This window comes from Spermophilus citellus (assembly GCF_964194105.1).
Source record: "Spermophilus citellus genome assembly, chromosome: 18".
NCBI lineage: Eukaryota > Metazoa > Chordata > Mammalia > Rodentia > Sciuridae > Spermophilus > Spermophilus citellus.
The window spans coordinates 3,157,667-3,180,373 of record NC_138200.1 but is presented as its reverse complement, the minus strand read 5'-3'; the positions used below and the strand labels follow the sequence as shown (position 1 = coordinate 3,180,373).

The following is a 22,707-nucleotide window of genomic DNA, read 5'->3' as shown; positions in this document are numbered from 1 at the left end:
GGTTTGGATTCCAGAGAGATTAACTAAAGCGATTTCTACAGACCAAAAAGAAGATGATTTGGCTCAAATCCATAACAGCTGATATCCAAAACTCCAATTTGGCTATCCTTACATCTGCGACAGAACCAGGATGCTTTTTTCAATATCTATTTTATTATTGCCCTTTCCCATATCATGAAGTTCTATTTTGTTTTTTGAGCTCATACAGACCTAGGTTAATGTTTTGCTGATCAGTTCTATTTTTTTTTTACTATAGAGTTTTTAAACATTGCAATGGAGATTTCACCTGTAAAAAGTTATAAGGCCTTTACTATTATGTTATGTGTTGTATGTATTATATTATGTGTGCACACTTGTGTTTTGTGTTATATGTTTGAATGTACGTATGTCCATATATCATATATGATGAGCGCTCATGAAAAAATGGATCCAAATATTTTTTTATTCACGTGATTTAAATGGTTTAATTTAAATTAGGTAAATAACTATTAAGAATTGTTTTAATATGTAAACAAAAAAGAAGGTTAACAGATCTGTTTGTTTACTTTCACCTTTCCTTTTCATTATATTTAATAATTCTCTTCAAGATAATGTAAATTGTTAAGAAAATTGTTTTCTTTTCTCTTCAAGATAACGTAAATTGTTAAGAAAATTGTTTTCTTTTAGTGCCTTCTGGAATGTTACATAATTTTTTCTTTAGCCATTATTGCCAGAATTCCTATCTTCATCCTAGAGCCGGTGAAGACAAAGATAAAACTAATCTACAGTTTCTGCAATAGCCATCACTGAACTGCTTGCAGAACTTGCCTAAACTATGTGTCACTTGTATGCATTGTGAACTCACTTGTATGCATTGTGAACTATCTGTTGGTGCAGCGACTTGTGGTAGTGTTGGAGTATTTATACTGATGATGTCATCGGTTGTACAATTTTTCCAACAAGAGCCGTCAATTGGCTTGGTGTATCTTCCTCCCTTCTGCTTGTCATGACAAAGACCTCTCCACAGGTGTGGCTGTATACTGGACCGGTAGTCAATGACGGGTAAGATCCAATTACAATGGTACCAACCTAAGACAGGAGGCTGACGCCCTGAGGTCAGCTCATCCGAAGACGGGTAAGGACCATATGTAGTATTGGACAACCGAAGGCAGGCACGGTCCCCAAGCCACATGCTTGTTGTTTAAACAGAGAGGGGGAGATGTTGAGAGCCACAGCCAAAGGGGCCCCAGCAAACTTCCAGCTGCCAGCAAACTTCCAGCTGCCAGCTGATGATTGGCTCACAGCGGCCCCAGCAACATCTAGCTGATTGGCTCCTCTGCGGTGATGTTCATTGGGCTGTTTCCCCGCCCTTCAGACTGCCAGCTGATGATTGGCTCACAGCGGCCCCAGCAACATCTAGCTGATTGGCTCCTCTGCGGTGATGTTCATTGGGCTGTTTCCCTGCCCTTCAGACTGCCAGCTGATGATTGGCTCACAGCGGCCCCAGCAACATCTAGCTGATTGGCTCCTCCACGGAGCTGCTCATTAGGGGACTTCTTTGGCTCCGCCCATGCGACCCAGCCAATCAGCCTCAAGAGCAGGAGGATTGTGGGAGGAGGAGAGGCTTGTGGTTGGGAGAGAGGCTTGTGGGAAGCCGGTGGTGGCAGTTGGGCTCTGAGGGTTTTTCCTGAGGAGCTGTTTGTTTGGTGTTTTTAGTTCTAAAAATAAAGTTAGTTTCTTTTGACAAGTGGCTCCTGAATTGTGCCCAGCCAGACTGCGGCAGCCGGGGAAGTTCAACTCTGCTCAGTGTTTGGGGGTCCCTAAGCCTGGAGGGATGAGCCCTCTGCAGAAGGCCGTGGGCACAGGCATGGTCCTGGGTGGGGCCCTTGTGACAGGGGTGGAGGGCACTTCACCTCCCACCAAACCTGCTGCTCCTGGTGCCCAGTGGCCGACTCCTCCCACAGTCCATTATCTCAGAGGAGGACGTGGACAGCACAGAGAGGGAGAAGCTCCCCTTCAAAGCCCTGTGGGGCCTAGTGAGACTTCGGGCTCCTGAGGTCCCAGCTACTCCGAGGCTCAGGAGCCCAGGGATGTCTTGAGTCCAGGAGGCCAGTCTGGGCAGCACAAGAGTCCTGCCTCAACAACAAGCAAACCCTCAGCAGGTACAGTGTGAAGGGCAGAGACCAGCTGCTGTCCCACTGGGTGGGGCTGGGAGACTGCTCCCTGTGCCCAGGTCCTGGTGTCCACCAAGGCCCTGACAAAGACACACCTCGAGAACCAAGTGGAACCTGAAGGCCCTGCGAGCTGTGGTCACTAAGGCACGCGCTGACCTCCGGAAGTCCTGCGTCCTGCAGAACCACACTGGGATCCCCGTTTGTCATCTCCTGAGTCACCACCCCAGCCCTGGGGACTGCTGTGCACACACCCACATCATCTACTTGTAATGTGCAGAGGGTGGATCTTCAGTGTTCTCACCACGGAAAGAAAAAACGAGAACGGAAGCTGTGGTGCTGTGGGTGTGTCCATGAGCTCAGTGTGGAGCTCATGTCACAGTGTAGACATATCCCAACTCGACAAACTGAGTGCCTCAAATATGATAAATATTTATGTGTCATTAACTATAATTAAATCCCCAGGAGTCTTCACCATGACCTTGGTTCCTCCCAGAGTGGACAGGCCTCAGCGTGGGTTGCTCCTTCACTTTCTCCATGGACGGTTACATTAAGGAGGGCTGGGAAGGGGCAGGGGGGAGGCCTGGATCCCACCCAGCACCAGGAGGGAAGCATGAGCCAGGTCAGGCATCTCTGGGGTTTGGGAGAAGCTGCGTGAGGTCTCACCGTGGCCATTGCTCACCCCCTTTCTCGTCCTGGGCTGAGATCAGCATCATCCCCTAGAGGGGGCAGAGGTAGGACGGGGCAGCTGCTGGGTCCGGCAAGGCCTCCTGTCTCCCCTCGAGGGTTTCCAGGTCCCCCGTGATGGCCCGTGTCCCCCTTCCTCCTCATGGCCCTGTGCTGTGGGAGGACCTGGCAGGTGGTGGGCAGCGCCTTCAGCTGTCCACACTGGGGAGAGGACTCAGAAGGAAAATGTTCCTGGAAGAGGAGCATCCATGACAATTCACATGAAAATGTAGCCATGTAGGAAAATGTCATTTTCAATCTTTGGTTCAAAATAGAGAAAATGTGTCTCCTTCCTGGGGAGGAAATCCTGGGCCACCTTCAGGCAGCCAGCAGGGCACTGGGCGGACAGGAGGCTGGAGTGGGCCTGGGACCATCCCAGAGGCCGAGGGCCAGGTGGGGGCTCCTGTGGGCAGAGCTGTGTGCTGCAGGGGACCCGCCGGGTCAGGGGTTTTCTTGAGAATCCCAATGAGGGGAACAGGATTTCCAAGGTGGTGTCCTCAGGTGTGAGGCCCTCTCTGTCCTGCACCATCTCTGAGCAGCACTGCAGGGGGGCTGCTGTGGAGTCCCCAGGCCGACCTCACCCAGGACGTGGCTGCAGCTGGCTGTCCCCTTCCTCAGGGCGTCTCAGCTCCTGCGCTCAGACTCTCCACCGTCCTGCTCACGTGGGCAGCAGGGCCACCCCGTCCTGAGTTTCCACCTTGGCAGCTGAAGGGGGCACAGGACCCGCCAGCCACGCCCCCTGGATGAGGTCCCACAGGGTCGCCTGGATGGTGTGGCCTGTGGGCAGGACAGAGGGTCCCTGAGGGCTGGACAGGTCACACTGGCCCTTTAAGCCCAGCTGGGTGTTGGTCCTCTGCACCCTGAGAGGGAATCTCCTGCTGCTCCTCTCTCCGGGGCTCTGGCTGGTGGCGATGGCCCAGAATCAGGAGGTGCTAAGAACAGGGAGGGCAGAGGGAGGGGCAGCTGGGGGTGGGGACCCCTCTGTCCTGCTCGTGCAGGTGACCTCGGCGCCTTCTCAGGAGGGCCTGTGTGGCCTGGCTGACCTCACGCCCCCCTGAGGCTGGGCAGCCGTGGCCCCTGCCCTTGGTTCTTCTTAGGACAGTCTCGGGGACACTATGAAGGTGGTGCTAGGAGGGAAGATCAGGGCATGAAGTGCCCACATGAACAACCAGAGAGATCCCAAATGAAAACCAAATGATTCATCAAATACCCCTCGAAGCTCAGGGACAGACTACTTCCAACATCAGTATGAGACAGGAAACAATAAGGTTTGACCCAAAATGAAGGAAATAGACAATTAAACAAATTCAAAGCATCAATGCAACAAAGAGTCAGTTCTTCCTAAAGGTCAGCAAGACTGAGAAACCCTTAGCCAGACTGACCAAAAGAAGGACAAGGCAGACCAAAGGACACTGAAGGAAAAGGAGGTGTCACCACAGACACAGCTGGAATCCAGAGGTCACTGGAGATTACTGAGACCTTGTATTCTAATAAACAGGAAAAGACAGAAGGTCATACGTATTTCTAAACACATTTCACCTATCAAAATGGATCCCAATGATATGGAAATCTTAAAAAACAATTATCAGGTGAAGCAATTTAGCAAAAGCCTTCCAACAAAGAAAAGGCCAGGACCAAATAGATTCTCACCTGATTTTCCACCAGACCTTTAAAGAAGAATCAAGGCAAAATTACTCAAATATTCTGTGAAACAGAGAGAAAGGGAGCACACAAAACTTATTCAGGAGCCTGTATCACCCTGATAACAAAAGCAGATAAAGACACACGAAGAAAAGAAAACTACAGACCAATATCCCTGATGACCATAGATGACAAACCTCATAATAAAATAACAGCAACCCACCTTCAAAACACTTTAGGAAGACTGCATACCATGATCAAGTTAGAGTCGCCCCAGGGATGCAAGGTTGGTTCAACATACACAAATCAGAAAATGGAATTCATAACACAAATAAAACCAAGGGAAAAATCACACAATTCTACAGATAGAGCAGAAAATGCCCTGGATGAAATTCAGCCACATGTTCATGTTAGAAACAGTGAAGGGGGCTGGGCGTGGGGCTCAGTGGTAGAGCACTTGCCTAGCAGGCACGAGGCCCGGGGTTCAGTCTCCAGCACTGCAAATCACAAGCAAAAAGACACGGATGAAGCTGGGGACAGAAGGAACTCGCTTTAGCATCATGAAATCTGTATGAGACAAAACCAAAGTCCACATCATGCTGAGCAGAGGGAAACTGAAAGCATTTCCTCGGAGATCAGAAAGAAGAAAGGATCTCCCTCTCACCACACCTGTGCAATACAGTTCTTGAAACTGTAGCCAGAGCAATCAGGCAAGAAAAGGAAATTAAAGGGATACAAATAGAAGAAGAAGGAGTCCAAATATCTTTGTTTACTTTTGACATAATCTTACACCTAAAGGAACCAAAACACTGCCCCAGAAGACTTCTAGATCCAATACAGAGAATGTGACAAAATCTTTGCCAGCTTCTCTTTCAATAGGAAATAAATAAAAACAATATTAAATAACTGAAAAAACATAACACCCAAAAAAGTAATAACTTACTCAATAAATGGCTAAATGACCCGAAGAGACATTGCTCAAATGAGAAATGCAAGTGGCCAACAATAATATGAAAAAAGTTCAACATCTTTAACAATCAGAGCCATAAGTGAGATCACACTAAGATCCCACCCGCTCTAGTTAGAATGGCCATCACTGAGAATACAAATAAGAGTGGCTACTGGCAAGAATGTGGGGAGAAAGGACACCTATACCTTTTTGGTGGGACTGCAAAGAAGCTCAACCACTTTGCAAAGCTATATGGAGATTCTTCAAAAGACTAGAGTGAGAACCACCATATGACCCAGGGACCCCAGTCCTTGGTATGTATCTAAAAGAATCAAAATTAGCAGACTATAGTGACACAGCCACATCATTGTATAGATCAGCACAATGCACAATAGCCAAATTATGGAACCAGCCCAGGTGCCTGTCAACAGATAAATGAATAAAAAAATTAAATTTATACCCACAATGGAGTTCTACTCACCAAAAAGAAGAATGAAATTATGGTATTTTCTGTGAAAGCTAAAGAGAAAAAGGGAATAAAAAAGGGATCTTACAAAAATAGAGGGAGAGTTGGGGACCAAGGATCAGGAAGGAGGGAGGGCAACAGGGAGGACCTGGGGAGGGAAGTGGACCGGGTCATGCTGTGTGCAGTGTGAACAGACCTGGATGCATATCAATTTATATTTAACAGAAATGCACCAACTAAAACTAACTTAGTAGAAAGAAGACCGACCAGTAGAGTGAAGGAAGGCAGGGGAGGGGGGTGGGGGAAGAGGGAGCCCTGGGTTTGATGTGGGCAGACTGCTGTGTGCACTATGATCATGTCAAATGAACCCCACTGGTGTGCATTCCTACACGGCACTGGTGGATATTACACACATGGACTCCACAGCCCACGCAGGTTTGCAAGAGCTTGAGCTCACTGTTACCATGCAGCAGGGGCTTCTGGAACCTGGTATGCAAAGGGTGGGGGGTCTTCCCTGACCCTCAGCCAGGCTGAGCCCTGGGCTTCCTTCCTGCCCTGGGATCCCCGAGGCCCTGACACAGCTCAGGTCTGCGCCGCCATCAAGGTGAGACCAGGGCTGTGCTCAGGGCACTTGGGGACCGTCCCTTCCACTCTGGCCTGCTCCTCCTTGGTCTAGTCTTTATCTACACTGGGACACCCTCAAGGTGTTAAAGTCCTGTTTGGACTTTGGCAAATGCTCCCTTAGAGGTTCAGCAGGAGTGCGGTTCCCACACTGAGCATGAGGACACCCAGCTTTCAGGGTCTAACGTCTTTCCCAGGACAGACAGTGGCTCTTTGTGGAGCTGGTGGGACCCAGTCAGTCTGTAGCAGGGCCTGTGTTCTGCCTTGTCCCCTAGATTGACAGTGAGGCCCAGGTCAGGGGACACTCAGCGCATGTGAGCACAGGTCAGAATGTCCCAGCAGCCGAGGCCTCCCTCTGTCACTGTGGGAAGAGGAAAGGAGGCAGCGACCTCTTCCTCTTTCTGTGGGGCATGATGTAGACACCCCAGAGGGGCCCAGCCAGCACATCCTGTCCCCTGTGTCCTCTGTGGGCCCAGCTCCAGACAGGGAGGCTGCAGGAGCCTGAGCCATGGCCCCCTGCTCCATTGCCCTCCTGGCCCTTGGTGAGTCCTGGAAGGTGGGGACTGGATGGGGGGAGGTGACAGGGCAGGAAGAGGTCCCTTCCCTGCACAGGCCTGAGCCCAGCCAACCCAGCAGACTCTGTGTCCTCCCCCGGGGCTGCCCCTCACCTCTGCCCAGGCTCAGTGTGACCAGGAGCACTGGGTCCTAGAGGCAGACACCTGTGTTGGGGACAGGCCCAGCCTTGGGAAGGACTGGGCAGCAGAGAGCCTCTTGGAAGGGGACCTGGAGGTCTCGCAGCCACCCTAGAGCAGGAAGAAAGCCAAGCTGACCCTGGGAGCAGGTGGCCTGAGAAGCAGGGAGGCTGAATGCCCAGGCTCCACCAGGCCCTGCTGGCCCAGCTCTGGGGGAACCGGGGCGCTCTTCTCACTGGGCTTCTCTTCCAGGGCTCTGCCTGGGCCAGGCGATCCACGCACAGGAGGGTGAGTGCAGGTCCCAGGGCCTCCTCAAGGTCTACCACAACAGAGATGAAAGAGCAAAACGCCAAAAATGCCAGATGTTGGCCCAGGTGTTACAGGGCTGCTTCCAACCTATGGAAAGGGGGAGACACAACCCCCCTAACAAGAACCCCTGGGCCCTGCTTTCAGTGTGGTGATGAAGGACATTGGGCTAGAGCTTGCCCTGACCCCAGGGCACCACCCAGACCGTGCCCCAGGTGCAGATGTCCTGGCCACTGGGATCAGACTGCCCCAATTCCTGGATTGGAGCTGAGGTCAGTCACCCCGCCAGTGACTTGCTGGGCCTAGTAGCCGAGGATTGGCGGGGCCCTGGGTCTTCTGTCCCGACCTATTCAATCACCAAGCAGGAACCCGGGTGGTTATCCGAGTGAATGGGCGTCCCATAAACTTTTTGGTAGACACCGGGGCCACATTCTGGGTTCTGAGAGAGGTTTGGGGAAGTACCCATCCCTCTGAGTCTCCTATTGTCAGGGTAGGAGGTCAAACCTTCATCCCGCCAGAACTCCTCCCCTCACGTGCTCCTTATCTGAGTTCTCCTTTTCACACCATTTTTTGGTTATGCCTCAGTGTGCAGTGCCCTTGCTGGGAAGGGATATATCATCCTTCTTGAAGGCCCCATAACCTCACCCTTATTGTCCTCCCCTACTCATATCTTTGTCATGGCTTTACTCCCCAACTTTACTTCTTTGTGTCTGGTGTGGAGACCCCAGGGACCACCAGAACACACACTTTCCCCTCCCCTGTAAAATGGTAGATCCAATTGTATGGGACACTGAAACCCCTTCCCGTGCTAATTGCTCTCCCTTGGAAGTGCATCTTAAAGACCCTGACCACTTCCCAAACCAGGCTCAATACCCACTGCCAACTGCCAGTCCTAAGGGCCTAAAGCCAGTCATTCAGAGCTTACCAAGAAAGGGGTTCCTCCGTCCCACACACTCTCCAATTTTAGCAGTAAAAAAGCCTAATGGAACATACCGTTTGGTGCAGGATTTAAGGTTAATAAATTCTTCAACCAGGCCCATACATCCCCTGGTTCCAAACTCTTATACTATCCTTTCCTCCATTTCTGCAAACTCCACCTATTTTTCAGTTACTGATCTTAAAGATGCCTTCTTTTCGATTCCACTATCTGTCTCTTCCCAAGACATATTTGCCTTCACCTGGACTGATCCAGAAACTAGACATTCCCGACAGTTAACCTGGACTGTCCTGCCCCAGGGGTTTTGAGACAGCCCACATAGTTTTGGACAAGTCCTCGCTGGAGATCTTGAAATTTTTTTCCCTCTATGCCCCGACTCAACCCTCCTACTATACTCCCTCATTAGAAACCTCAAAGTCGGACACAGCCACCCTTCTGAATTTTCTTGCTCACCGAGGATATAGGGTTTCTCCACAAAAGGTGCAGCTCTCTCTCTCTGAGGTTGTTTACTTAGGGTTCCACATTTCCCCAGGGAAGAAAGCTATCACCACAGATAGAAAAGGCCTTATTGAAAGCCTTCCAGTACCAAAAACTAAAGAGGAGATTCTCTCGTTCCTGGGTCTGGCAGGCTATGTTAGGGCCTGGGTACCAAAGTACTCATTACTTTCCAGACCATTATATGATCCAGCAAAGGGGAACAAGCATGAGCCCTTGTGACTTTCAGCAGCACCACATTTCAGAACCCTCCAGAAGGCCCTCTTACAAGCACGGCTCTACACCTGCCAGATGTTAATAGGCCTTTTACTCTCTATGTTCATGAAAAAAAGGGCAAGGCTTGGGGGTGCTGGGACAAATGTATGGGCCCACCTTTGCTCCGGTGGCATACCTTTCCAAACAGTTAGATCCAACTGCCCAGGGATGGGCTCCTTGTCTCCGCGCCCTAGCGGCCTCCTATGTTTTATTAAAGGAATCACAAAAGCTTACCTTTGGAGCCCAAATCACTGTCACCTCCCCTCATCACCTCAAGGACTTGCTAACATACAAAGGACTGCAAGCCCCCCTCCCTGTCACTTCTCTCTCTTGGTCTCTTTCCTCTACGACTCCTCCGTGTCCTTCCAAACCTGCGCCCCTCTCAACCCGGCAGCTCTGTTACCCATTCAGGCCCAAGGTCAAACACAGTCCCCAATACATAAATGCAGGGAAAATCTAGAAAACTTCCTCCCATGCCCAATTAATATCACTGAGGGACCTCTAGACCAACCTGATTACACCTGGTTCACTGATGGCAGCTCCTTTATGCATGAGGGGATCAGAAAAGCTGGATATGCCATAGTGTCCCTATCAGCCAATCCCCTGCCTGCAAATACCACCAACCAACAGGCTGAGCTGGTAGCTGCAATGCCAGCCTGCGAATTGGCAGCAGGGAAAAATCTTACGCTTTATACTGATTCCAAATATGTTTTCCACATTCCTTTATCTCATGCAGCAATTTGGAAGGAGAGAGGTCTCCTGAACTCAAAGGGCACCTCTGTAACCACCTGCACATCCATCACCCAGCTACTACAAGCCTCCCAGCTTCCTAAAAAACTTGGAGTTGTCCCTTGCAGATCTCACCAAAATGACTCCTCCCCCCTCACACAGGGGAATTCAAAAGCAGATCAGGCAGCCAAGTCAGCCGCCCTTTCAGAACCCACTGGATCTCATCGCCATGTGCTCTCCATCGTTACCCAATAACGGAGACCCACCTCAGCATGCCCTCTTTACTCACCTCCACTCCATTTTCCACTCCAGTCCGCAGACTCTCAAAGTGTTTCTCCACTCTTTCTTTACTCTGACTCCCCAGGATAAAGAAGTGATACAGCAAACTACAGCCTCATGCCAGATATGCAAAAGAGTGAATTCCAATATGTCTTTAAAGCCCGGAACCTTCCCTTCTCATCAGGCTAGGGGCCATATTCCTGGGGCAGATTGGCAAATCGACTTTACCAACATGCCCAGAGTAAAAAACTTCAAATACATACTAGTTTTAATAGACACATTCTCAGGTTGGGTAGAGGCCTTCCCCACCTCAAATAAGCGGGCTACCACAGGATCCTGGCTTTGTCCCCAGGGTCCAGGTGGACGATTGCTGTGTCCACTGAAGACCCAATGCTGGGCGCTCTGCCCTTGTCCCAGCTCTGCAGGAGAGGGAGCTACACAGCCCGCCTGCTGGGGCTTTACCAGAGCCTGGCTGACCTGGACGGGATGGGCCAGCTCCTGCCCCCTGCAACCCTCGGGTCTCCCCTATGTGGGACAGAAACCCTGAGAAGCACCGTGAAGCTCCCTGTCCAGGCACATGCTCACGGAGAGACAGAGCTGACCGTGCACTGCTGGACACGTGCCCAGCTGCACCCCCTAGGTTTCCTGAAAAGCCCATGTACAGGAACTGCCACCCCAGGGGATGATGCCGAGGGACTGGGCCAGAGGAGACAGCTCCAGGTGCACCCTGGGGGCTGCAGAAGGAACCCAGGGCCACCAGCTTGTCTTCTGCAACAGCAGGACAGGAGGAGCCCAAGGCCTGCAGGAGGCGGGCAGGGCCAGGGCCACAGCAGGGACCTGGGCTTCCTCAGAAGTATGCACATGACCAGTGTTAGTGACAGCCCCTGCTGCAGAGCCCGCAGGCCACACTCCCCTGGAGCCTTAACCCTCTGCAACAAAGAGGGTGAAACCCTGGCCAGGGGCACCTGGGGGCGGAAGGGTGGTCAGGACCCTGAGGGCTGCAGCACCTCTCCCACCTCTCCAGGGTCTCTTAGGGCTGACCCTATCCAGCACAGGTGAGTGGTCAGGAAGTGGACCCCAGGTGTCCCCAGGGGGAGAACACAGCTGGAAATACAGGGCTACCCTGGGAGCCCACAGGCAGGGAGGTGGGAGTGGAGAGAACAGGAATCTAAAACAGTCACAGAGATGCCCGGGGCTCTGCTAACAGTGAGCAGTTCTCAAGAACAGATGGGCGTCCCAGGAAGAGACTTAGAGGGCCACCAGAGGCCAGAAGGGCTGGCAGGACACGGGGAGGGCCTCAGGGGCGCTCGGGATGGCACCAGGAGGGCAGCTCTCAGCTGGAGGTTGCAGCAGCGGAAACCTCAAGACTGGAAAAGAACTATGACTGCAAGGTCAGAGCCTCCAGGACCAAGGGACACAGGGGTCACCTCTGCACCTGGAGCACCAGGAGGAGAAAGGGGGACACAGAGACCCAGTGGGAGGACAATGACAGGGAGTCCCCAGTTACCATCAGACACAGACCCCAGACCCAGGAACTCAGAGACGCCGCCCAGGACCAGGCAGGAGAGCCACTGAGCACCTGAGCTCAGGTGCAGGAATCCAGGGTGACGATGGCCACCAGCCCACCTGCAGAGGGACGGACACAGGTCTGCAGGACCACGCAGAGACCAGGGGGGCAGGACCAGGGCCGGGACAGAGCAGGGAGGAGAGCACCTGCCCCACGCTCTGCCCTGGGAGTGCCCCTCAAGGTGGAGGGAGAGAGCGGCTGCTCATGGCCACGCTGAGGGGCTCTGCCTGCAGCCCACCTGCCTTGAAATGCTAAGCCAAGGTCCTGGGGCAGGAAAGTGCACACCATCAACCACATGCACTACCAGTGAAGGGAAGGCCTGGAGGGTGCCTTACCTTCATTGATAGTCTCTGAACTATCAGTGGACTCTCAAGTCCCTTCATTGAAACAGCTCTGTTTCTGTCACAATGGGCAGCGCATGACCTAGTGATTCCATGAAGAGAGAAACCCTGCAGGACCCAGGGAGCCATGTCAGGAGGTGACTCTATGTGACACTGCAGGTTGATACTTCTCTACACTCCAGCAGTGAGCAGAGGAATTTGGATTTAGCACCAGGACCTGGTGACGCAGTGGTGCCTAGGCATGTGAGGGTGGGAGGAGGGGACATGGACAGTAAGAGCAAACACACAGCAGGACTCTCAGGGTTTTAATGTGATTTTTCAACAGTCATGTCCACAGGACCAGCACCTGTTACACAGTCCCTCAGACACCAGCCTGTGGCTTGCATGTCCCGTGTTTCAGGGGTATCTTCACAGCTCCCAGTGGGGACTGGCGCGTGGAGGGCTGCAGAGAGTGGTGGGCCAGCCCTGGGTGTGCACAGCATGGTGGGGAAGGCTCTGCAGCCAGCACCCAGCTGGTCCTGCACCCAGTCACCTCTGCTGCCAGGACAGTCTCAGGTGCAGCCCCACCTGTCCAGGTGGTCTTCAGACTCCTGAGGGTCCTTCGTCTCCCAGCTCTGCACTCTGAGTGTGCCCTGTTCTCTCCTGTTCACCTCCTGGCTGCATCTTGGGTCCCTCTCTGGCTGTACTGAGCCTGAAACAGCAGGATCCCGAGGACCAGCAGGACCAGGCTGGCCACGCCCATCCGGATGAGGTTCTGCACTGTGTAATCCTGGGGAGGTGAGGCTGGGAATTGGACACAGAGGTCAGAGGTCGGGGAGGCCAGGATCCCCACACGTCCACTCAGGGCAGCCACCTCCCCTGGTCAGGACGTGACCCTCAGAGTCCAGTCCCATAGCTGAGAATCCTCCCAACTCCCCTGAGCTGGGGTCTGAGCTGCTCTGCGCTGGGCTGATGGTCTCAGTGGCTCCTGAGAACCAAGTAGAGGAGGGGACCTGTGACCTGCGGAGCCCCGTCCTGCCTGGGACCCACCTCCTCGCCTCATTCTCACCACAGGACTCTCTGGAGCCCCTCTGAGCCCTTCCTGGTCCTCAGGGTCCCCTCTGCTCCTCTCCCTGGTCCTTCACCCTCTCTGTGCTCTGCGAGGTCAGGACTCTGTCTGAGTCACGTTGGAGCAAAGTTCAGCTGAGCCCAGAGCTCAGGGTTGGTGGGGAGAGTGGTCCCTGGTTCAGGGTTCCCCCACCCTGTGTGCTCTGTGGGGTCTGGGACCTTGAACCACGGAGCCAGGACCCCTGGAGAGGAGGTTCAGTTGTTCCCCAACTGAGTGCCCAGGGCCAGGGTGAGGGGTGGTTTGGGGTGCCTGATGGTCAGGAGCAGAAAGGTGACAGTCTCTGGCCACCCCCTGCACCTCTCTAGCCAGTTCCCCTTGGGTGTCCTCGTCAGTTCAGCCTCATTAACTAATCATTGTGTAGCCAGAGACCCCCGCACCAGCGCCTCACACACCAGGTAAGAGGTGCAGTGCTCCAGTAGGGTCCTACCCTTGGCTCCCATAAGCATCTACTTTGTAGAAATATAAATCTATGCAGCCTAGTAACCATAGCAACACGTAAAACCCCACCAGCTGAATGACATTAAGAATGTGGATATAATATGTATATTCTTATACAGTGAGAATCAGATAATTGAATTATATAATTAGGGATTAATATTTAGATATTTATATAATTGTAGATATGTGTAACTACACACACACACACATATACACATATATCGAAGCAAGAGAAATCGGTGTGCAATTATGAAGTCAAGAAGTGAAATTTCCACCTGATTTTGTTTGACATAAATTTCTTCAGTTAATCACAAGAGATTTAAAAACCATCAGAAGGGAGAGAATCCTAAGTTAATATGAAATAAAATTAATACACCAAACTAACAGCTTCCTATACTTAATTACTATTTAGAAAATAAAGACTGACCTTATAAATTCCTAAGATAGTCAAACAATTCTGAAAATCACCCATGAATGGACCCCATTTCAACTTCGCAATATTTCTCATGTTCCTTCATAAACTTCTATGCCAAGTGTCTTGGGAAAGAGGACTTGGTCGTAGGAAGAAGGTATTCCCCACAATTAATGCAGGAATATAATCTAGACCCAGGGAAATTGGAGTAGAATTTTTTTTTTATTTTTAAGCTATAAATCCAAATATCTCAAGCTAAATTTTCAGCTTCAACAGTTTTAGAAAGGAGAGAAAACAGAGTGGAGACAGTCCTGCTGCAGAGGGTGACGTCGGAGTGGCTACAGGGAGCAGGGCCCTCCTTAGTCTCAGGTGTGCCCTGAGGCCACCAGGTGATCCCTGGAGGAGCCCAGTGGCATCCCTGCCTGGGACACCGTGTCTGGTGGGGCTCCAGCCTCACCCCCACCACACCCCACTGTGGCCTGAGCAGCCTCCGCGGTGACCTGAGAGGGCCCAGGGACCCTGCAGGGGGGGTGAGGGCTGCATCTCGCAGCTCAGAAATGAGAAATGAGAGCTGCTCAGGGGACCCCCCGCTGGCCGCTGCTCCCCACCACGGGCCCTGTTTCCTGGAGGTCCCTGCCCACCTGCTGGAGGCGAGGGGTCATGCAGAGTAAAACCTGAGTGATTTTGTGTGACCCGCGGAGGGGAGGTTCTCAACCAGGAGAGTTTGATCAATCTTTGTTGTTTCCAAAATGCTGTGTCTCTGCTTTCCAAGCCGCGCCCCGGGACGGCTGAGGAGGGCCCTGCTCCCCACCTTGGTGCTTCGGTCCTCACAGACACAGTCACTGAGAGAAGCGGTGCAGGCCCAGAGAGCGCTGGCCAGGACCCGCTCCAGGACCCGCTGCCCAGGACCCAGAGGCCAGGAACCAGGATTGGTGCTCAGGACAGGCAGCTCCCCTGATCAGATGGGGAGCCCAGGGCTGGAGGGAAAGGCCTTCCCAGAGAGCAGGCCTCCCAGGAGAAGTGGGAGGGACAGAATCCATCCCTGTAGGTGCCCTGCCCAGCAGGGGCTGAGCTCACAGCCCTCATGGAGGATTGTGCCTGGGAGTGGAGCTTGAAGCTCTGATCTTAAACACGGCGGCTGGGGTGTCAGCTGCCCCCTCCTTGCACAGGAGGAAAGTGTCCATCTTGATCTGTGACTGACACAGCAGGGTCACGTTCTCCCCTGAGGACACTGTGGGACCAGGTGGTACTGAGAGGGAGGGTGTGACAGGGAGCTGTCCTGGAGAGAGGAAGGAGGGTGAGGGTGGCCCCAGCTTGTTCTGAGCTGAGACCTCCCCAGGCCTCTCTCTGAGGACCCTGTGCTCTCTGTCTGTCTCATTGTCTCTGATTCTTCCTGTCCCTGTGTCCCCTGTCTCTGTCCTCTCTGCCCCTTTGTGTCTCTCTCCTGAGACCCCACCTCACCCTGCCCATCACCTCCTGGGGCTCCCCAACAGGGCTGTGCAGAGGCTGGGTCCCTGACTGCACCCTCTGGGCTTCTCACCTGAGACCAGGATGTCCAGGGGGTCACTGGGGGCTGACCACTCAGAGGAGAGGCCTTGTCCACCGTAGCACCTGTACTGACCCCCGTGAGAGCTGCTCACAGGGCCCAGCAAGAAGTCGGCCTGAGAGAGCCCAGCCTGGGGCTGCTGGGCAGGGCGCTGGGGGAGGTCCTGTGTCCCCTCCTTGGACAGAGTGAATCTGTCATAGGTGACGTCTGAGTGACACTGGAGGGTCAGGGTCCCTCCAGGGGCCAGGACAGGGCCCTGCTGGGTCAGGAGGGAGGGCCTCCTGAACACCCCTGGAGGAAGAGGAGCCTGGGCTGAGGGCTGGACCCTGCCAACCCCCTGCCTCCCCCGTCCTGCCTGCAGGTCACTCTGGGTCTCTGGCTCAGTGTGTCCAAGTTCCTGTGAGCCACCCTCCCCACTGGGGCTCCCTTGAGAGCAGGGATCATAGAAAATCTTTTGGGTACTCAAAAGACAGCTGAGTGAAGAATAAGGCTCTCTCACCTGAGACCTGGAGCTCCAGGGGGTCGCTAGGAACTGACCACAGCTGGGGGGTTCTCCTGTAAGAGCCGTAGCATGTGAATGTCCACCTGTGGCTGGGGGTCACGGGTCCCACAGGGAACAGGGCCTGGACCTGCCCACTGGGGTCTTGCTGTGAGTCCAGGGTCCAGGTGAGGTGGTGTCCTCCTTCCTTGGTGAGAACAAACCTGTCATATCTCTGCCCTGAGCCACACTGGAGGGTCACGTTCCCTCCTGAGGTCACCACAGGGCTGGGCAGGGCTGAGAGCCTGGGTTTGCTGTAGAATCCTAGGAGAGAAGGACGCAGGTGTTCATGGCTCCCTCCTCCCACACCACCCCCAGCTGGGCTGTGAGAGGGACCCCTGGGAGCAGACCCCCTCCCTGAGGGCAGAGCCTGGGGCTGGGACCCCTGAATGTCCTCTTACCTGTCACCACCAGCTCCAGGGGGTCACTGCGCTCTGACCACCCAGCAGGGCTGTGATAGTAGCATTGATATCTCCCTGCATGGTGCTCACTCATGGTGGGGATGGAGAACTTGGCCTTGTTCTCTGGCTCCAGCGGAGACTCTCTGGAAGCCTGTGCATGTCCTTCTTTATGCAGATAGTACTCCTGGGCCTCCAGGGGCCCCTCACACCAGATGGTCACTGGCCTTCCCCGGGCGACCACAGAGCCTGGCTCAGCCCACAGGGTGGGCTTGGGGAGGGTCCCTGCAAGGGAATCAGAGGCTGGGTCCCAGCACAGCCCCTCAGATCCCAGCCCTCAGCCCAGCCCCCTCCAGGCTCCCCAGCCTCAGCCCCCAACTCTGTTCTCCACCCACTGCCCAGGGTGGCTCCTGGTCCCCAGGAGGAGGACCTGGACAGCTGGGGACACTCACCTGCCTGCCCTCGGGTCCCGGGGCCCAGACTCAGCCCTGGAAGAGAGTTCCTGTGAGAGGGGAGCCCCTGAGGCCTGAGCAGGCCCTGTCCCCCCACAGCCTCCTGGGTTCTGGGTCTCCTGGTGGCCAGGGCCTGGCTGTGGGCTGGCTCCCCCCTCCCTTCTTCTCACCCAGGCAGAGCAGGGCCGTGAGGATGGGGATCATGGCGTCTCTCCCCAGTGGTCCCAGTGGAGGTCACAGAGCCTGGAGGACAGACACACACACAGGGTGGGGCCACTGGGAGGCGGTGTCCTGCCCGTCAAAGGGCTGTCCCATCAGCTGCCCACAGGAAGGGGAACTGCCCTCCCCAGGAGCCTGGTTCTCATTTCCAACTGGGTCTGGCCTGGGTTCCTGTGGGCAGCTCAGACAGCCATGGTGCCCTCCTCACCCCTTCCGCTGTCTGCCTGACCTGTCCTGCTCTCACTGAGGGCCAGTGTGCTGAGGCAGGTACACCTAGTGCCACAGTGACCCTGGGGCTGCTCCTCCTCCCTGGCTCTCCTTCAGCCTGCCCACGGCCCAGGGTTGTGGGCTCCTTGTCAGGACCAGCCGTCTGCCCAGCCTGGAGATGCTGCAGAGATGCAGGTCCGTCTGCTGGTGGCCCAGCTCAGCAGGCCTGAGCCCCTGATGCGCAGCTCCCTGGACCCCGTTCCAAGTCCCTCTGTCACGGATTCTTCACATGCCAGGTCCAGGCCATTCCTTCCAAGCCTTTTGTAAATTCAATATTTTCTCTCCTACACCATCCCCCAGTGGCCACTGAGTCCTCACCATGTCCAGCCTTGGGGCCAGGCATGGGGATGCTCGACGGCTGAGGGGTTCCTTCCTTGGGCCCACGGATCTCAGACCGGTGGAGACAGGACCAGCACACGGGGCAGTGGGCAATTCTGCTCGAGTCTCTGCTTCTCAGGATGGAGAAAAGGGGACGAGACTCAACAACAGGTGGAGAGGCCACCACCTGACCCGGAGCAAGGGCCGCTCTGGAGAAGGGTGGGAGCAGGGGCCTAGGGGGCTGTCATCTTGCAGGGCCTCTTGCACCACACAAGCACTTTTAAGACCATCACCAGGAAGGAAGTGGATGGTAGCAGGGCGGTCTTGAGAGCAAAGGGACACTTCTCCAACAGTTATCTGAACCCAGATGATGTGCCCACTGGTGTTCTGAGTGGTGCCCGTGGACCTCCTGCCTCTCCCACGGACCCCAGGCTGTGAACCCATTTACAGCGGAGGAGTGACACTGGGAGATCCTTGGCCTGGTGAGGAGCGTGGGCAGGTGTCGTCGGGGCTCCGCGTGTCTCTGGAGCTGACGGAGAGGCGCAGTGTGTCCGGGGCCCTGGGAGTCGTGTCTGTAGGGCAGGTCTGTGGGGAGCTGGCTGAGGGGGCTGCCGTCTAGGGAGGAGCTGGGTTTGCTGGTGCGGAGTCAGCTTCGCTGGTCACCACGGCCCTGAACCTCAGGCCGAGATCCCGAGTACAGCCCGGGGGTCTGGTGTGATGGCGTGGACAGGACTTCCGAAGCCCTCTCCAGGCCTGGGCTGTGCAGATGGCCAGGGGACGTGGGTCGGAAGGGCTCTGGGCAGTGCTGTCTGGAGCTAAGCTCTGCACAGGGGAGAAGAGCCCCAGGGCTGAGGGTAGCTCCCTCTGTGCCTGGGCTGGTGGGAGCAGCCAGCGGGCGTCCCGGGATGATGGCGTCAGGGAGAAGGAGGCTCAGGAAAAGGTTCGCCAGACTTCACTGGCGCACAGAGGGAGGTCGGAGTCCGCCAGCCGGTTGCGTCATTCTGTTGCTTCCAAACTTCCTCCTTGGACTTCCTCATTTCTGTAAGAGGCAGCGTCTCCCGCGCTCCTCCGTCCACTCCTGGGGCCATCCCTGCCTCCTCTCCCTCTTCTCTGACCCGCAGCTCCTCCTCTGGCCCTGTGGACTCTGCTCGGTGCTGGTCACTATTACTCCTGGGAGGAGAGCCGCCGGCGTCTGCTCACGAGTGGGGGTGGCCTGGATCACTAGTCAACCTGGAGCAGGAGACAGCCCCCCACCATCCTCCTCACGGGGCGAGGGGCATGGCAGCTTCTAGAAGGGCAGTTCCTGAGGAGGAAGAGGCTCCCTCTGAAGGGTTTTCCCTGGAGGAGTCCGCTGTGGGGAAGGCTCCGCTCCTCCCCAGACCTGCCCTCCGAGCCCAGAACACCACGAGAAGCCATCCTGCTCCCTGGGTCGCCAGGACTGGGATCTGAACGCTCACGGATTGAAGGCCTGTCCCCGTGCAGCGTGTTTGCCTTTGAGGGGTGATGGGTTGGATCATGGGGGCTCTGACTTCATCAACGGATTAATCCACTCAGGGATTCGTATCCTGAGGCTTTGAGGAAAGGATTTTTGTTATAAAAGTGAGTGCACTGTTCTCTCTGTCTCTCTCCCCGCCATGTTGTTCTACCCCTCACAGCCCATAACAACGGGGCCCGGGGTCCAGGGGCTGAAATCTCTGACACGATGAGCCAAAATGAACCTTTCCTGCTCGAAGATGGTGTTCTTCAGGCATTTTGTCACTGCAGCAGAAAGCTGGCTAAAAGGTGGGTGGAACGGAGAGAACCACAGAGGCGTACAGGGTGCTGGGGTGCAGCCGATCCTATACCCAGCTAAACTATCACCCAACCTGCTGGTGGGAATTTCATCAGTGTGAGGGCGCCTGAGCCCGGTGGAACTTCGGGCTTGTCTAATTTGGAGGGACTCCCATTTCACTTGACCCTCTGGGGACAGCTGCCTGCACTGCTACTGCCATTGGTGCCTCTGATTCTGCTGCTGCCAGCCTGAGGTCGCCTGGAGGTCTTCTTTCTAGGCTAGGGCAGAAGCCACTGCTGCGCCCAGAGGTCTCTTCCTGGGCACGGCCTTGGTTACCCCGGACACGAGTTCCCTCACTACCTCAAAACTACTCCACGATTTCATCTCACCCCTGTCAGAATGGCAATCATCAAGAATTCAGGCAGCAATGAATGTTGGTGAGGATGTGGGGGGGAGGCACACTCATACACTGCTGGTGGGACTGCAAATGGGAAAGCAGTATGGAGACCTGAAAAGAAAACTGGGAATGGAACATACAACATAGCATGTGCACGCCGCCCGGAACTCCTAAGGGAAGGAAAATGAGAAGAAGAACCGGAGGACGGTGGGAATCGCCCACAGTTGGAGGAACCTTAGGACCACGTGGGCCCTGGACTGTATTCTGAGCATCCGGGTCTCAGCACTGGCTTGAGGCTGAAATGGGGCGAGGACTGGGATTTTGCATAGAACATGGCCCAGCTGAGGAGGAACTCAGCCTCGCATCCTGCGATTCCTCAGACTTTGAAATGTGCTCAGTGAAAGGCAGACACCAAGTGCCCGGTGGCAAGGGGGTCCGCGCACAGGCCACAGGCCAAGGAGGCCATCCAGATGCAGAAAGCAGGAGCTGGGGCGTGGGGCACGTGGGGACGGCTTACCGGGCATAGGGTTCTCTTTGGGGGCTGAAATGTCTGGGAACTAAACAAACACAGGTGGACAGAGCGTGATGTGCTGTGCGCTCAGTGTCGCTGGACTGTGCACTTCCAAGTGCTCAGTGGCTACTTGGGTTATATAAATTATGGTTCAATAACAAAAAGGGGAAAATGATAGGATACCCTATAAATTCCTTACACCTTAAGGAGGCACCTCATGTCCTATTGGGGAGTTCGGGCAATAAAGGAGTTCCTGTTTGAACCTACAAGTGCCTCGTGACAGCTCGGTTACTTTGTGTCCAGCCAGACTGCGGCAACCTTTGCTCCCACTCTCACAGGGTGTCTGGTCTGATTCCCAGGTTGTTGATCCACTCTGAGTTGAGTCTTGTGCCTGGTGAGAGAGCGGGGTTTAGCGTCCGTCGGCTGCTTATGGCTCTGTAGTTCTCCCAGTGACGAGGCCATCTGTCCTCCAATGTGTGTTTTTGGTGCCTTTTTCTCGTATGAGACAACTGCACTTTTGATTGATTGGTGCCGATCGATCATACAGAGCAGCGGGGTTCACGGAGGCACCTCACCCCGCCGCAGGGCAGTCCTGTCCGTTCTGCTCCCGGCCCCCTCCCTCCCCTCTCCGCCCCTCTCCCTGGTCACTCCTCTCCTCCGATGGGCTCCCTTCCTTCCCCCCTTTTCCTCTCCAGCTTCCGGTGAGACAGAAAACTGCTCTTCCTGAGTCTGGCTTGTTTTCTTTGATAGGATGCTCTTCAGTTCCAAATGTTTTCCTGAAAATGAAACAATGTTTTTCTTCTTTATGCCAAAAAAAATAATAATTCCATGGTGTGTGAGACCACATGTCCTTCACCCACCCATCAGAGGACAGAACCCAGCTGGTTCTGAAGGTGGCCACTGCGAGTTTGCTGCTATCAACCCGGGAACGCCCTGACCTCTGCACTGAGCTTTCATGGCCTTGTGGGGACAGACGCCATGCACTGGGACAGCCGGATCAGATGGCGATGTTGATCTCAGTCTTTTGAGGACTTTCCACAGGGCATGAAGTCCCAGCAACAGTGTATGAAGTTCACTGTTCTGCACTTATTGTTATTTGTATCCTCAATGACTGTCTTTCTGAGTGTGGGGCTGGGGACAAGCTCCAGGCCAGAGCAGGGGCTTCTGTGCGTCGCCTGGCGCTGGGAGCTGTGGGGAACTATCGAGGCTCTGCTGAGGGTGAGCTACTCTTTCACATGTTTGCCAGGAAGCGATTCCCTTATCCAAAGTGCATGTATGAAGGCCCGAATTGGTGTGAGTATACTTGATATACAACCAGAGGGATGACAAATTATGCTGTCTGTGTGTAATATGAATGGTGATGCGTTCAGCTGTCATACATAAAAATCAATAATAACAGGAAAAAAAGAAGTGATTCCTTGGGAATAATCCCAGCCATATTAAGAATTCATGCAGTTATGGGTTAAGGTTTCTCTTCTTTGCCTCTGTTTGTAACTCTCTGATCCCTTTTGCACCAAGTGGAATTGATCTGCTACATGTAACACCCGCGGCTCCTTTGGTTGATACCTTGAGTCCCTAATTTTGTATCTACCCTTTCTACACTGGGTCCCCTCCTGCTGCTCACAGAGGGAGCTTCTGCCCCCCTGACCTCGGCTGGCCCCTGCATGGCTGACCACATCACTCCTTGCTGAGGGTTCTTTCCCACTCAGGAACTTTCATTTCTCTCTTCCCACCGTAAGTGCCATGGTGCCCATTTCAGAAATATCAGGTGGAGCGTTTCTGAGTGTTAGGAGCAGGTGAGGATTTTCAGCAATCATCCACCTTGACCCTGGGGCCCAAAGGCAAGATTTTCTCAGGTCACAGCCTCCCCAGCCCACGTCCTAAGGAGGTTTGCAGATTAACCAGGCACAGCCCTTCCCATGCACCTGCACCACTGACCCAGATCCCTCTGTGGAGAGAGTTTGTGACGACTTCCTCAAGATGAGGAAACTGAGGGTCAGAGAGGGCAGCTCAATGCTCGTGGGTACTCGGGCAAACCCAGAGCTCACCCCTCAGTGTTGTGCCCCAGACGTGACACAGCAATGGGCAGAGGTACCAAAGGGGCCCAAGGGGAAATGCAGTGCGGGGGCAGGGTCTACTCGGGTTGTTTCTCAGAACAGGGGAGTGGGGGTGCTGGAT

The 22,707-nt window shown here is 54.3% G+C and overlaps 1 protein-coding gene across 5 annotated transcripts; it reads right to left on the bottom strand.

The window, feature by feature from the left end:
• Nucleotides 1-12,444: 12,444 nt before the first annotated feature.
• Nucleotides 12,445-17,821, bottom strand: LOC308637589 (leukocyte immunoglobulin-like receptor subfamily A member 6). Of its 5 annotated transcripts, none has more exons than XM_081274117.1 (6): nt 17,217-17,821; nt 17,047-17,082; nt 16,598-16,879; nt 16,158-16,460; nt 15,653-15,723; nt 12,798-13,121 (listed from the first exon to the last, which is right to left on the bottom strand). In XM_081274117.1, the coding sequence occupies exons 1-6, from the start codon at nt 17,248-17,250 to the stop codon at nt 13,017-13,019; spliced, it is 831 nt and encodes a 276-aa protein (XP_081130243.1). In that variant the 5' UTR covers nt 17,251-17,821; the 3' UTR covers nt 12,798-13,016. The 5 variants fall into 5 exon arrangements, with proteins under 5 accessions (XP_081130245.1, XP_081130243.1, XP_081130242.1 ...); XM_081274116.1 differs by having other exon boundaries at nt 15,653-15,949; nt 17,217-17,818; XM_081274115.1 differs by lacking the exon at nt 12,798-13,121 and adding an exon at nt 15,167-15,391 and having other exon boundaries at nt 15,653-15,949; nt 17,217-17,818.
• Between the last annotated feature and the right edge of the window lie 4,886 nt (nt 17,822-22,707).